At 45.6% G+C, this 16,566-nt stretch overlaps 1 protein-coding gene across 4 annotated transcripts in view; it reads right to left on the bottom strand.

Annotated features, from left to right (window-relative positions):
- Window positions 1-16,566, bottom strand: part of ST7 (suppression of tumorigenicity 7) — a 233,567-nt gene that overhangs the window by 182,977 nt on the left and 34,024 nt on the right. The window contains exon 2 of one of the 4 annotated variants that reach the window (XM_073328158.1): window positions 12,911-13,020. The exons of the other annotated variants lie outside the window; for them this stretch is intronic. Coding sequence (XP_073184259.1) covers window positions 12,911-12,941 — 31 coding nt within the window. The 5' untranslated portion in view covers window positions 12,942-13,020. The remainder of the gene's footprint in view (window positions 1-12,910; window positions 13,021-16,566) is intronic. 4 annotated transcript variants of the gene reach the window in all.

The following is a 16,566-nucleotide window of genomic DNA, read 5'->3' as shown; positions in this document are numbered from 1 at the left end:
TGCAATACATCCCAGAAGGGGCTACCATAGTGTGGTGGTGGGTGAGTGAACCCATGTCTGTATAGTACTTACGAATCTTGAAGGAAATAAGGTGCTACATATTCTAAATGTAATTTATTATTAAATGTAGCTATAGAAAAATCCTAATTTTTATTACAAATGACATATGGACTTTATCATGTTGTTTTCTCTTTTTATTAGATTGTTGCCTTGCTTTTATTAATTGTGTGTCATGATTTTTTATTTGTATTGTTTTTATGCTGTGTATTTTGTAATTATATGATAAAAACAAATGGGAGTAGACACTATGCCAAAATTATAATTAGGTTATGCTACTGTTTGTGAATGCAATATAATTAAAAAAATCAAAAAGATTTTTAAAAGGGACCCTACATTCATAAGCTCTCCTACCTCAGGGGAAAAAAATTATACTCACATGCTCACATTGGCCCTGATCCTCTATTGTGTTAAGCCAATGGGAATTTTGCCATTTACTACAATGAGAGCAGGTTAGAGACCATTCAGAACAGATGTAACAGAATAACATCACAAAGAACAGTTCAGTGAATTTCCAGATGTAGCATCACAGTTAAATACAGGCAATACGTGATAGTGGTATTCAAAACAAAAAACAGACTGTGGTCCAACCTGTGTTAACCTTTAAACACAGTCTCTAAATGATGTTAAAATAGAGTTTCAGCTATACCAGTTTCTAAAATGGGCTTGGCAAGGCAGGACAGAGTCAGACCATGTCCGATAGCTTTAAAAGCTATGAGACTGGTCCTGCAAACACTTGCTACCCAGCCTAGTGCTTCCCATTGTGAGCAGTCCCGCTGAAGGGAATGAATGGGATTACCCAGAGAGTGAATATTGGGCCTGGAATGTGTCTCCTGTTCTCGCCTAGATTAGAGCCTACGTTTTCACAAACTGCACCCTGCTTAAAGTAAATACTGTTCCTTCCCGGTCAAAACACATTCATATAGTATGTGCTGAACCTGCAGAGGTTACCTGGTTGTCGAGGCTTACATGTTTGATCAATTCTATGAAAGACACAAAGGCTGATAATTCTTAGACATTTGTGAGATACACCTCTACCCCGCTATAACACGACCCGATAGAACACGAATTCGGATAGAACGCGGTAAAGGAGCGTTCTGGGGGGCGGGGCTACGCGCTCTGGCGGATCAGTGAGTCAGCGTGTCTGGCTCCAACACGCTGCTCTGAGCGGCATGTTAAGGGTGCCGGGCTGGGGCCGAGGGGTTGGATAAGGGGCCGAGGGTCTCAGGGGGCAGGGGCGTTGGGTAGGGGGGTGGGGTCCTGGGGGTGATTAGGGACGGGGGGTCTCTGGAGGGGGCGGTCAGGGGACAAGGAGTGGGGGGCTTAGATAGGGGTGGGGGGGAATCTCTGGAGGGGGTAGTCGGGGACAAGGAACGGGAGGGTTGGATGGGTCGGGGGGTTCTGAGGGGTCAGGCAGGGGGCGGGAAGTCACTATTAATAACGGAAATGCTCGAGGCCAAAGCAAGTTCGATATAACGTGGTTTCACCTATAACGCGGTAAGATTTTTTGGCTCCCAAGGACCACGTTATATTGGGGTAGAGGTGTAGTAGGATATTAAATAATATAAAATTGTATGGTGATAGCTCCATAGTTAAGATTGCAAAGAGATTGCATTATAAATCCTATTTTAACTCCTAATAATTAGACTCTTCTATAACCAGAAGAGCCAGGGTCTTATCATTTGGAACACCATGGTCCCAAGAAAACACAAGGTTCCTATGGATGGTTGAAACTGTCACAGCCTGGCTCTATGTATAGACACCAATCTGTTGTGATTGCATCTGACCAACTGAATTTCATGTGCTTCTAAGGACCCCCTGGGTCTAGATAGTGAATAGTCACAGTTCCTAGCTCTGAGTTTCTCAAGCTCACTCCCAGGTGCAGATCCTGTGTCTGACACACTTTTGGAGCTGTGAGACTATGAAGTCCAACCACCTGGACCCCAGAATTAGTATTATAGCCCTCCGAGCCATCAGTTGCTTCAATACAGTCCCTCCACAGTCCACCTGGTTGTGGGAGCTCTGGTTTCATAGTGTGACAAAAGTTCCTCCTCTACCTTGGTGGGTCTTGCGCTTATTGGCGGATTGCTCACCTTGGAGCTTCACGGCAGCCCTCAGCTTGGCCGTTTTCATGAACCCACAGTCCAGGTCAACTCCTCCTATGTCTGACCAGGAGTTGGAAGGTTTGGGGGGAACCCAGGCCCATCCTCTACTCCGGGTTCCAGCCCAGGGCCCTGTGGAATGCAGCTGTCTAGAGTGCCTCCTGGAACAGCTGTGCGACAGCTACAACTCCCTGGGCTACTTCGCCATGGCCTCCTCCCAACACCTTCTTTATTCTCACCATAGGACCTTCCTCCTGGTGTCTGATAATGTTTGTACTCCTCAGCCCTCCAACAGTCCACGTTCTCACTCTCAGCTCCTAGTGCCTCTTTCTCCCCACTCCTCACACGCGTGCCACAAACTGAAGTGAGCTCCTTTTTAAACCCAGGTGCCCTGATCAGCCTACCTTAATTGATTCTAACAGCTTCTTGATTGGCTGCAGGTGTTCTAATCAGCCTGTCTGTCTTAATTGTCTCCAGAAGGTTCCTGATTGTTCTGGAATCTTCCCTGTTACCTTATCCAGGGAAAAGGGACCTACTTAACCTGGGGCTAATATATCTGCCTTCTATTACTCTCCTGTAGCCACCTGGCCCGACCCTGTCACAATAGTTACACCCTTCAGAAACAACATGGCAATAAAGCAACGAAGACAGGCTTAGCAAAGGAATTTCTTAACCACAAATACCTTTACTCTTAAATGTCACTAGAGTTACAGATCCATGGAAAACAAGAAACATTCCTGAATGCCGTTCCCCCCAGTCGGATCTCATCCCTTCTGCAAGTCCTGGGTTTGGTCACATTCCTTCGGATTGGCAGTCCTTCCAGCCTTCTGGCCTGGCTTTCTTGCTTCTGGCAGTGGAATGGCCTCCATTGCTTAGAAAAGAACTGCTTTTTGGAGCGCTTTCTGTTCACCTTGCTCATGTGCTTCCACTGGGGAAATTCCAGGCTTCAGTCTGGCTTTTGCATAGATAAATATTCAAAGTCAATGATGCTGCTGGTAGAAATCCTATTATTCCAATAGGGAATGTTTATGACCTATAATCACTCTGTCACAGCTTCTCAGATGTTGTCTCTTACATGTCAAGCATTTAAGTCTTTGCTACCAATGGATGCTCTAATCCACATGAAATTTACAATCATAAATGGGGTTCACAAAACAAACTGGAATTCATAATTTGATAAACCGATTATTATTAATTTGTACTGTATTTCTGTAGTGCCCCCAGAAATAGGTCATACATGAGCTGGAAGATTCCAAATAAAATAATAGCTGCTATGTGCCCATCAAATTCGACAAAAAATTATTGCCAAAGTTTTGAGAGCTGAGATCTTTGCAGTGCTTGTTGATGAAACGACCACCAGATCCCAAAAGGAACAGCTGAGTATCTCTGTGTGCTGTTTGCTACGGTATCCTAGTTCAGGTTTTTCTAACCTACATCTATGTTGATGATACAACCAGCTGCGGTTTAGCTTCTGTAATTCTTCAGGAGCTGGCAAAACCTGGACTCAGTTTGGAATTTCTCTGTGGACAGGTTATGAGAGAACTGGACTTGATATAACCCAGAGCATAACCCATCTTGTGCACTTAGTCACCATAAACTAGGAGCAACGACACCATATAGCGAGAAAGAATTTGGCCTTGCTTAGGCAGACAAAAACAACAGCACAGCTGCAGTGTTACAGATTCATAAGAATAAAAAGGGAGGGTGGGTAGCTGACCTTGGTTTGGGTGCCTGTGTCTGTAAGTTTCTTACTAGAGTTGCTTTACTGATAAGTAGATATGAGTTCTTTACTGTTGCTAGGGAAATGGTCAATCTATTAGAAGCTACTTTGAGTTATACTTTGTTTTGAGTTACTTATAAAAAAGATTAGCTAGAGAGGGTACTTTGGAGAAGCCTGGGAGAAGTTCTTTTGAGAGGATTTCTGCAAGCTTAGAGTCTGAGCGCTACCACCCCAGCGGCTAGGAGGAAGGCTAGCCACCAGAACCCTTCTGCTGGCACTTGGTACCACTTCTGACTTTGGGTACCTATTTTCTGGGGTGTTCTAGACCAGGGGTCAGAAACCTATGGCACACATGCCAAGGACAGCACGTGAGCTGATTTTTAATGGCACGCTGCTGCCTGCCGGGTCCCAGCTGCCAGCCCCGCTCAGACCACTACCAAACCCAGGCCGGGACCCCATCAGGTAGCAGCGTGCCATTAAAAATCCTGCCCGCCCCAGCCCACTCTTCCTCGCCCCACCCCCCCATGGGAGCAGGGTGAAGAAGCTTGGTCCTGCTGGCTGCTCCTGCAGGGCAGGCAAGCTCCTCCCTCCCCTGCCTCTTCCTGCAGCATGCTGGGTTCCTGCCCCATCTTCTCTCCCTCCCTGCCCCCCATCAGCTGATGGCCCTTGTGAGGGAGGTGGAGAAGCGGAGCCGCAGTGCGCTCGCTGCTCCGAGGAGGAGGCAGAGACGGAGCCTTGGGGACGGGGGGACGGGGTGGTGGAATCAAGGCATATCTCCTCCAGGCCCCTGCTGTGAGCTGCTCTGGGCCAGGGGTGGGTGGGCTAGGTCGTGGGGGTGCTCCCAGCCTCTGTCCTGACCCCTGCACCCCCCCACACACACACAGCCCTCTGCCCAGACCCCTGCACCCCCTCACACACTCCTAGCCCTCTGCCCTGACTCCTGCACCCCCCTCACAAGGCCAGCCCCTGCCGCACCCCATGCCCTGACTCCTGCACCCTCCTCACATGCCCCCTGTTCTGACTCCTGCACCCTCCTCACATGTCCCCACGACCCCAGCCCTGACTCCTGCACTCCCCCACAACCTAGCCCTGACTCCAGCACCCCACACACATACCCAGCCCCCCACACCCTATGCCCTGACTCTTGCACCCCCCACATTCCCACCCTGAGCACCAAATGGGAGCTCCTGCACCCCCACACATTCCCACCACATCCCTCGAACCAAATGGGAGCTGCCCAGGTAAGCACTCCACACCCAAACCTCCTGTCCCAACCCTGAGCACCCTCCCTCATTCTAGCTCCTCCCTACACCCCAACCCCGAGCCTGCTCCTTCACCCCCAGCCCTGTGCTCAGTGCACTCCCACCCTCAGCTCAGTGCAGAGAGAAAGGAAAAGAATGGGCTAGAACCAGGGAGAAGGTAGGTACTCACTCTGTGTGGGCAGGGCCGGGATCCCAAATCGGCAGCAGGCTGAGCGGGGCCAGCAGCCGGGACCCTGGCTGGCAAGAGTCGGCGGACGGAACCCCGGACCAGCAGCGGGTTGAGCCGCTCAGCCCACTGCCAGTCTGGCGTCCCAGCCGCTGGCCCCACTCAGCTCGCTGCTGGTCTGGGGTTCTGGCTGCCGGCCCCTTGCAAGCCGGGGTCCTGGCCGCAGGCCCCGCTCAGCCTGCTGCCGGCGTAGGTGAACAGAACCCCAGGCTGGCAGCGGGCTGAGAGGGCCGGCGACGTAAGATCAGCATTTTAATTTAATTTTAAATGAAGCTTCTTAAACATTTTGAAAACTTTGTTTACTTTACATACAACATAGTTATATAATATATAGACATTTTGAGAGAGACCTTCTAAAAAACGTTAAAATGTATTACTGGCACGCCAAACCTTACATTACAGTGAATAAATGAAGACTCGGCCCACCACTTCTGAAAGGTTGCCGACCCCTGTTCCAGACTATTGCTATATTTTGATACGTACTTTGTATTCAGTAAAAACAAGGATTTTTGAGTGGAAATACTCTTGCACGTACCAATCAGTTGTGTCCCCCACTGATTTATTTCCTGACACTGCCTGGAAAACAGAGATTAGTTACCATAGCTCTGGATTCAGATAAACCTAGGTAACAGCAAGTATGACACGTGGCATTTACTGTGGTGTTCAAGCAAGGTGAGAGAAATACGCACTAGCTATGTACACACATTGCTGTGATCATGTATTAAATTTGCTGATCAGAAGTGCTGCAACACTTCTGATAATCTGCAACACTATTGGCACAATGCAGTAAACTTACTCCCCACCCCCAATCTGCTCAGCAATAGATATTTTGGACAAGACAATCAAAAAGGTAACTCCCGCTGTGGTCCACTTGAGACTCAAGCTCATATGTGAAACCCAGTGGGTGAAGCCCCAGGATGGTGCAGTTGTATGTGTGGAACTACTTCCAGGTGTTACTGATGCCCAACAGGTAATACAAATCATGGCACATAAGAAGGCTGCACTCAGGTGCAAACATTGTTCTATGCCATGAGCAGCATTCAATTTATTATGGTCATGGAAATCATTTCAATGTTGTCCTGTCCATGTCCAAAATACTATAGCAATCAAATCTGGACAGGTTTGCTGCTAATCAGTTAGTGAACAAAGTTCTCCGTGTATTAAAAAGAACAACAAGATGACCATGAAACCGTGTTTAGATTCATCTTTGGCAAATCAGATAACATCTGTGAACAGCTGAACATTCCTAGAATGACTCCAAGGTGAGCAGGTGGACAGAGACATCACAGCAACTACTCTACAGGAAACCAAGAAGATTTCTACTGACAATTAATCTTTGTGCCATATCTCAACGTTGTGATAGCTGAAAACTTTGTGACTGCTGTATTCACCAACCATATTGCAGATTTATGTGAGAGAAGCAGAAAACATTGGTGTCTGTTGCCTAAATACCTGGATGACTCTTCTGACAAATCAATAATGGAATTAGTTCAAATACGCAATTACATAGTGTGTTTTATGGGTTAGTGTTCTTAACTTGCAAATGGGCTTTGTTAAAGAATATATTCACAGGAATACCACAAAGTATTCCCTCATTTTACAGAGGTGAGGAAGATGGTGACAATCATTTTGTGTTATTGTGCATGTGTCTGTCAGATGTGGCATAGCCTTCTGTGGTTGCTGCTGAAGTAGACAGATGGCACCTACAATGGGCAAATATTCTAGTAGAAGAACTGCCACCAAATGCAATCAGAACACTGGGGCACTGCAATGCCAGAATTTATCCTATTATCCCCCGTCCACTGAGAATTGTGGCTACACTGCCTGTATGAACGACTACACCGGACAGATCTTTCAGCACTCTCCAGAGAATTAAGAGCTATACATGCTGAAGTACCAGAGAAAATCAGCTCACTTGATTAGCACGGCTGGCAGTGCATCACAGTTGGCCCACCGTGGTAGAGAATGTGATCAACACCTTGCACTCACACCCCGACACCTTAATTGTGTAATATTTTATTAACATGTGTACAAAGATAGACTTTTAGCCCCCTTTCACATTTTGTAGTGACCTCTGCTACCCGGCACATAAATTCTTTGTTCCCCACAGTTCATGCTGTCTCTAATAAATGTACATAGCTTTGGTATAGTTTTATCTCAAGAAAAAAGGACTTTTCAAAAAAAAATAAATTATATTTTCAGTGGCTCACGTCTCACTATCATGAGGCCCTTATACAACTAGCAAACAAAGCTGAAAAAAATCTTAAACAACTGGTTTCACAGCAAACTATATATTTTGACAGGTTTCAGAGTAGCAGCCGTGTTAGTCTGTATTCGCAAAAAGGAAAGGAGTACTTAGTGTCACCTTAGAGACGAACAAATTTATTAGAGCATAAGCTTTCGTGAGCTACATCTCACTTCATCAGATGCATGCAGTGGAAAATACAGTGGGGAGATTTTATATACAAAGAGAACATGAAACAATGGGTGTTACCATACACATTGTAAAGAGAGTGATCACTTAAGGTGAGCTATTACCAGCAGGACAGCGGGGGGAGGGGGGGAACCTTTTGTAGTGATAATCAAGGTGGGCCATTTCCAGCAGTTGACAAGAACGTCTGAGGACAACAGGATTTCAACAAATTTCCATCCCACCATCAACCTCAGCCTGGACCAGTCCACACAAGAGATCCACTTCCTGGACACTACGGTGCTAATAAGCAATGGTCACATAAACACCATCCTATACCGGAAACCTACTGACCACTATTCCTACCTACATGCCTCCAGCTTTCATCCAGACCACACCACACGATCCATTGTCTACAGCCAAGTTCTACGATACAACTGCATTTGCTTCAACCCCTCAAACAGAGACAAACACCTACAAGATCTCTGTCAAGCATTCTTACAACTACAATACCCACCTGCTGAAGTGAAGAAACAGATGGACAGAGCCAGAAAAGTACCCAGAAGTCACCTACTACAGGACAGGCCCAACAAAGAAAACAACAGGTTTCAGAGTAGCAGCCGTGTTAGTCTGTACTCGCAAAAAGAAAAAGGAGTACTGGTGGCACCTTAGAGACTAACCAATTTATTTGAGCATAAGCTTTCGTGAGTTACAGCTCACTTCATCGGATGCATTCAGTGGAAAATACTGAATGCATCCGATGAAGTGAGCTGTAGCTCACGAAAGCTTATGCTCAAATAAATTGGTTAGTCTCTAAGGTGCCACTAGTACTCTTTTTTTTTTTTTTAAGAAAATAACAGAACGCCACTAGCCATCACCTTCAGCCCCCAACTAAAACCTCTCCAACGCATCATCAAGGATCTACAACCTATCCTGAAGGATGACCCATCATTCTCACAGATATTGGGAGACAGGCCAGTCCTTGCTTACAGACAGCCCCAAAAACTAAAGCAAATACTCACCAGCAACCACACACCACACAACAGAACCACTAACCCAGGAACCTATCCTTGCAACAAAGCCCGTTGCCAACTGTGTCCACATATCTATTCAGGGGACACCATCACAGGGCCTAATCACATCAGCAACACTATCAGAGGCTCGTCTACCTGCACATCTACCAATGCGATATATGCCATCATGTGCCAGCAATGCCCCTCTGCCATGTACATTGGTCAAACTGGACAGTCTCTACATAAAAGAATAAATGGACACAAATCAGACGTCAAGAATTATAACATTCAAAAACCAGGTGGAGAACACTTCAGTCTCTTTGGTCACTCGATTACAGACCTAAAAGTTACAATTCTTGAACAAAAAAACTTCAAAAACAGACTCCAAGGAGAGACTGCTGAATTGGAATTAATTTGCAAACTGGATACAATTAACTTAGGCTTGAATAAAGACTGGGAGTGGATGGGTCATTACACAAAGTAAAACTATTTCCCCTTGTTTATTCCTCCACCCCCCACTGTTCCTCAGACGTTCTTGTCAACTGCTGGAAATGGCCCACCTTGATTATCGCTACAAAAGGTCCCCCCGCGAGCCCCGCTCTCCTGCTGGTAATAGCTCACCTTACCTGATGATTACTCTCGTTACAGTATGTATGGTAACACCCATTGTTTCATATTCTCTGTGTATATAAATCTCCCCACTGTATTTTCCACTGAATGCAACCGATGAAGTGAGCTGTAGCTCACGAAAGCTTATGCTCAAATAAATTTGTTCGTCTCTAAGGTGCCACAAGTACTCCTTTTTATATATTTTGAGTTTCACAGTAAACCTACATATGTCAGACCTATTATTTACATGGTCAAAATTGTAAAGCTCAGTCAAGATCTTATTGTTATGGGTGAAACACTCCCAGTATTAGTGGAAACATTTAAGGTTAGCCCCAATGCCATAAGATTTTGAAATCTAGAAGCACATCAAATTTGTGGCACTGTCAAAATATAGTTCAGCATCCCACTGAGATTATGTGGGAGAGACTGGTTTTAGAATGAGGTCATAGAACTCAAATCCTTACATACTTTATATGCCTGTTAAAATTCAAAGTTAAGGAGACCCTTTTCCATTTCCCAAGCAATGTCTAAAGGCCTCGTCTACACTAAAAAGTTAGGTTGAAGAAAGCCACCTTAAGTCGACCTGTTAATGTATGTGTCTACAATACTGGGTCCTTTACGCCAACCTAAGTCGCCTCTAATGTCGACTTCTGTAATCCACCTCTGTGAGAGGTGTAGCACTTAATTTTATTTTCATGGGCCGACTGCGAGGTCGTGCAGATGCAGCTCTGTGTAATTCGACTTAATTGGCTTCCAGGTGGTGTCCCACAATGGTCATCTGTGACCGCTCAAAAGATCATTTTCAACTCTGCTGCACTGCAACCAGGTACACAGGAAACAGCCCCTCCCCTGCTAAAGCCCCAGGAAATTTTGATTTCCCATTTCCTGTTTGATCAGCATTGGGAGCATGCGAGCTTGAGCACAGCTAATCATGGACACTACACGCCTCAAATGCACTCCAGCCTGATCTGCACAGGAGACGGTGGATCTCATCGCTGTGTGGGGAGAAGAGTCTGGGCAGGCAGAGCTCCGATCCAGCAGAAGAAACGCTGACATCTATGCAAAGATCGCTTGTGGAATAGGGGAGAAGGGCTACACAGGGGACACACAGCAGTGCTGTTTGAAAATAAAAGAACTTCGCCAAGCGTACCAGAAGGCAAGGGAGGCGAACAGTCGTTCTGGTGATGAACCCCACACATGCTGGGTCTACAACAAGCTGCATGCGATTCTTGGAGATGACCCTACCAGCACCCCCACAGTCAATGTGGGCACCTCACAGGTGTGAGAGTCTAGAGACAAAAGGGAGGAGGATCTGGTGATGAGGAGGAGGAGAATGGGAAACAGGTGAGCAGTGGATCCATTCTCCCCGAGAGCCAGGAAACATTTTTAACCCTGGGGCCCTGTGGGTCACAGGACATCACGGTGGCCGACCGTGATGCCGGGGAAGGCACCTCTGGTGAGTATACAGTTACAATCAAAGTCCAGTTAAACTTTAGCAGGCACACACATTCGGTGGTATTGCATGTTTACTGTGAAGAAAAAGCGAGGTGCTGTGGTTCTCTGCTTACAAGAGGCCGCTTCAGCTATGCAGAGGGTGGCCCCTGGAAAAGACTGTTTATGGGATAGCCCAGGAATCCTCCGTGGATCTCTCTAGGAAACTTTCATAGGGATACTCTGCAATCCTTTGCAGAAGGTTTCTGGGCAGGGCAGTCTTATTTCTTCCACCATGGTAGGACACTTTCCCACGCAACTCCTAAATTAATTCTGTTGGCATCATTGCAGTAAACAGCATAGCAATATAAGGACCGCATCTATACCCAGACGCTTGCAGCATCTCCTTCCTTTCTGTCCCTGTTACCCTCAGGAGACCGATATCACATAGGGTCACCTAGGCAAAATGGGGGAAGTTCTCATTAAAAGTGCTCTTACAAGGGGAAAAAAAGGGCATTTAGACCCACCCCACATTCCAGATCGCCAAACCATGCGGCTACTAATTTACTGTGCTTGGCAAGTAGTTTAAAGTGGCTGACAAGACCGGAGCCCCACAAGAGAGATTCTGCAATTTGGGAGTGAAAACGTTCCCCCACAACCCCGTTCGTAAACAGCTTCCCATGGTGTTATGGGGAAGGGCCACTGTTCAACTAGCTACCTCTGCTCCCGATATGAGCCTACCATAAACGTCATTAAACGTGTGGTCACCCACGACCCAGGGAGGCATACTCACCATGGCTGGAGCAGCAAAACGGCACAGTGAACGGTTATGGATTCTGATTATGTGACGGCTTGGACCTAGTGTAATAAGGTTTTTTTGTTTGTTTGTTTGTTTTTTTTATGAAAATGGCCTTGCTGTGGAAACATTTTATTCATGTACAATGGCTCCTTTATTTTTTCCAGTGACTGACAGCTGGAAATGTGTCCTTTGGCATGTCATCAACACCTGAAAGCAGACTTTCACTGATTAGAAGGAGGAGAAAGAGAACGCGGGAGGACATGTTCACTGAGATAATGAAGGCCTCTGGGACAGCTGACACAGAGCTGAAAGCGTGGAGGATTTCACTGTCCAAGAACTTAGACATGGAGAGCAGGAAAGCTTCCAATGAGCAAGTGTGCACGGCTCAGGATGAGATGCTTTGGATTATGAAGGACCAAGCACACATGCTGAGGTGTCTGGTTGAACTGCAGGAACAGAACCAGGAAGGTAGAGTCCCTGATGGTTAGCCAGCCAGCATCGCCTGGCACAGAATCGCCCTCCCCCAAGCGTTCCCTGAGGCATGGGCGAAAAGTCCATTATCCCTTTCATTTAACTCAGCGGGAGGGTACAAGGAACAGAAGGAGCCCATTCACAGACCTTTGATGGTCTGGAATGCGGTGTTATGTTACACAGCTGAAAATGTTTCTCCTGTTCCAACTTTACAACCCCTTTTCCCCAAGGCTACCTCCCCCCCCCATTCTCCCTCTTTCCTTATGTTTGTTAAATAAAGTAAATGGATTTGAGAAATAAATGTTCTTTATTGAGTAGAAGCAGTGAGCTTGGGGGGGGGGGGTTGGCTTTACAGGGACACAGTGATACAAGGCAGGTGAAGGTTTGGGAAAGCACAGTGGAGACAAGCAGCTCACATTACTGTGACTCATTACTGAAATGGCTTTCAAAGCCTTGCAGAATCGCAGCGCCCCTTGCTGTGCTCTTATTGCCCTGGTGTCTGGCTCCTCAAAAATGGCTGCCATGCGATCTGTCTCAACTGCCCACCCCTGTGGAAAATGTTTCTCCCTTTTTTCTACAGATATTATGGAGCACACAGCAGGCAGCTATAACCAGGGAGATGTTCTCTTCACTAAAAGAAAAGGAGTACTTGTGGCACCTTAGAGACTAACTCTTTGAGCATGAGCTTTCGTGAGCTACAGCTCACTTCATCGGTCCAACCTTGTCAGTAAACTTCTCCAGAGCCCGTTCAAACGGCCAAAGGCAAATTCAACCACCATTCGCTGAGCCTATAGTTGAACCATTACTTACTGTTGTCCAGATGGTCGATGTATGGCTTCATGAGCCATGGGAGCAAGGGGTAGGCTGGGTCCCCCAGGATAACATAGGCATCTCAACGTCGTCAATGTTCATTCTGTGGTCTGGAAAGAAAGTCCCGGATTGCAGATTTTTTAACAGACCCGAGTTCCTAAAGATGCGTGTGTCATGAATCTTTCCCGACCAGCCTATGTTGATGTTGGTGAAATGCCCCATGATCCACCAGCACTTGCAACACCATTGAAAAGTATCCCTTTCGGTTTATGTACTCTTTGGCAAGGTGGTCTGGTGCCAAGATGGGATATGCGTGCCATCTACCACCCCATCACAATCAGGAAACCCCATCACGGCAAAACCATCCACTATGTCCTGCACATTTCCAGACTCCCTACCCTGTGTAGCAGAAGTCGATTAATTGCCCTGCACACTTGGAGCACAGTAGCTCCCAGGGTTGATTTATCTACTCCAAATTGATTCCCCACTGACCGGTAACTGTCTAGCATTACAAGCTTCTAAATAGCTATCACCACTCACTTCTCCACTGTCAGAGCATCTCTCATTTTTGTGTTGCTAAACTGCAGGGCAGGGGAAAGCTCTGCACAAAGTTCCTGGCAGGTGGCCTTCCCCATTCGAAAGTTCTGCAGCCACTGCTAGTCATCCCATACCTGCAAAATGATGCGGTCCCACCAGTCAGTGTTTGTTCCACGGGACCAGAAACGGTGCTCAGAGTGCAGCTGCTCAGTGACTGCCAGCAGCAACTGTGAATTGTTTTTTTCAGTGGCTTGCAGCAGGGCTGCTTGCAGGGCATCGCACGGCGGACCCCACTTTGGCTCTGAAAATACTGCAGAAGAAGGCATGAGGTGTTTGAGATGCTCACAGCAAGAGTGCACAACTGAGTAGGCTCCATGCTTCTGGGGTTATGGCATACGTGCAGAGGTTTTAAGGCGCAAAAACCACTGGGTTGTTTGCCATTGAGCACAGTGCATCATGGGATGCCAACACAATGTTCCTGTTCTCCCCACGACAATGTTTTAGTCCCATGAGGCATTGCACAAACTTCCTAAAACACAGAGTGGCAAGTTGCACTTTGGGATAACTACCCACGATGCACTGCTTTGTGCATTGATGCAAGCTAGAGAGGACCCACTCCATCAAGACAATGAGCATGGTGTGGCCACACACACAATTGACTTTATCTAATTCAATCTCGAGCCTCTGAATTAATGTAAGTCGACTTAATTTTATAGTGTAGACAAGTCCTAATACAGGCAGTTGCCATATTGTACATGAAGGAAAGGAGTGGGGGAGACAAACTCCCACTTCCTATCAGAACGAGGTAACTGAATCAGGTGGCAGTGCATAAACCAGAATGTTCTATTACATAGATCTTCACATCACAACAATCCTAAACCAAATGGAGTCACTCACTCCTCATTTCTCCTACAGGCTATCACTTGCCACAATGAGCAAATCTTAAAATGGCCAGGTAGCAGTGGGTCAGATCATCAGCTGGTGTAAACTGGTGTAGGTCCAGTTAAGTCAATGAAGCGAGGCTTATTTACACTAGCTGAGGCTCTACGTCTGAAGAAACGGGTTGTATGTTTCTTCCCCAGAAAGGTAGGAGAAAGCTCTGCTACAGTTCAAGTAACCAGCTGTCCATCGTATCATATTTTGCTGCTCTCTCAACAGCCTGACTGCTAAGGAAAAATGTGAAGACCTATAAGTCACCAGACTTTGCTTTAACTATCCTGCAGTTGGCTTCAAAACAACCAGCAATTTGGGTAAACAGAATTCTGCCAAATGGAAAAGATTTTCAATTTGCAGTCAGCAAAAAACAACAGGATAGTCTTATTTTCTCACCACCAGTAATACTGGATTGTCTCAATCTTTCATACCAGAGTACAAATAGCAACTACTCATATTAATCTTTCTGCAATATCTACCTTCCATAGCAACATCAGATACCTGGGACTGTCTGGAACTTCAGACACCTATGGAGCACTAAAAGAATCTCCACTTTAATGTATGAAAAAATAACTAAATCTGACAATTTTTAGGAAATAATCTTTTATCTTGGCTCGAAGAGTTGTAGAATTAAAATCTCTGGCCTCTGTTTTTCCTTTTATGGTTAAGAATGCAAAAGCTGGACCCTATTTTCTTTCCCAAAGGCTCTTCATCCTGTTCTAATTTGGGAACAGAATTATACTCTCTAGTCAAACATTTCTAAACAATATGATTTCTTTGTAATCAGAATAGCGTCATAGTAAGCATGTAAAATTACTATGCCTTAACACATTTTAAAATGACATCAACATTTTCATCTTGGTCTTACGTATATAACAAAGAATCAAGCATTTCAACACACGTTTTCAAAACATCAAACTATTCATATACCTTACAGGGGTCTCAATTAACCATGTCAACTCGGGAAAGGGACCTGAGCATCATTGTACATGGCTTAATGAAGACCTTTAGTCAATGTGCAGCTGTGGTCAAAAAAACAAACAAGATTTTAGGAGGCATAAGGAAAGAGATGGAAAATATCATGATGCCATTATATAAACCGATGATGTGGCCTGACTAAGAGTTCTGTGTGCTGTTCTGGAAGCCCTCTCTTTAAAACAATATCACAGAATAAGAGGGGGCAATGTGAACAACTATGGGCCAGGGAAAGCTCTCACATGAGGACATATGGAAAAGATCGGGTTTGTTCACCATACTAAGTTGATGAATAAGAGAGGACATGATAAAAGTATATAAAATAATGGATAGTCTGGAGAAGGTAGACCGGGAGAACAGAAGCCCCCATTCTCCTAATGCAAGAACAAGGGGACATTCAAGGAAATATGTTTTCAATCAAAATGTGATAAAACTGTAGAATTCAATCACCCCAGGATATCACTGAGATCAACAATTTAGCAACATTCAAAGAGGGATTGGATGATTAGATGGATAATAAGAACATCCAGAGTATAACAGTCAATGCTAAAAGAAGACTGTTGGAAGGGATTAAAACCTCATGCTTCAGGACTTATCTGTTAGGCCGCAGGGTGAGACCTCTAGGGTGTGGGGCAGATTACCCCACATTTGTCTATTGCAGACTTCTTTCACCTTCCTCTAAAGCATTTGGTGCTGGCCATTGTTAGAGACAGGATACTAGACAAGACAGACCGTGGGTCGACTGCAGCACGGTTATTCCTAGGTTCCTATGGATAGTTTCCTAAACACAAAAGTCTCCTAATATATACAAAAAGCATCCACTAGCCAAAAATACCAGGAATGACAACTTCCTGGGCCGAAGCACACAAACTCTGCTTCAGATATAGAAAAGAGCCCAAACAGCTTCCAGATTACCCTGCAGGATTTAAAGATATATTATATAATGTCTCTACAGGAGATAACGTCTTCCTCCAATATCAAACTTGTTCTAAAATCAGCACAATAATTCATTTTTATTATTCCATCTATGCAACCCTAACCAATAGTTCTTTGCCATGATGGGAGGCTAATGAAGAGGATTTATTCACTGCAGTAACAGCATCTCTGCCCTCGTTGAGATATTCACAAATGTTTGCCTCCTTGATGTAAACTTACCAAGACTGAAATATGCTGAGAATCCTGGAATGTACAGAAAAGGCCACTAGCTGTAG

This window comes from Lepidochelys kempii, chromosome 1 (assembly GCF_965140265.1).
Source record: "Lepidochelys kempii isolate rLepKem1 chromosome 1, rLepKem1.hap2, whole genome shotgun sequence".
Classification (NCBI taxonomy): domain Eukaryota; kingdom Metazoa; phylum Chordata; order Testudines; family Cheloniidae; genus Lepidochelys; species Lepidochelys kempii.
This window is presented reverse-complemented; position numbering and strand designations above follow the sequence as displayed.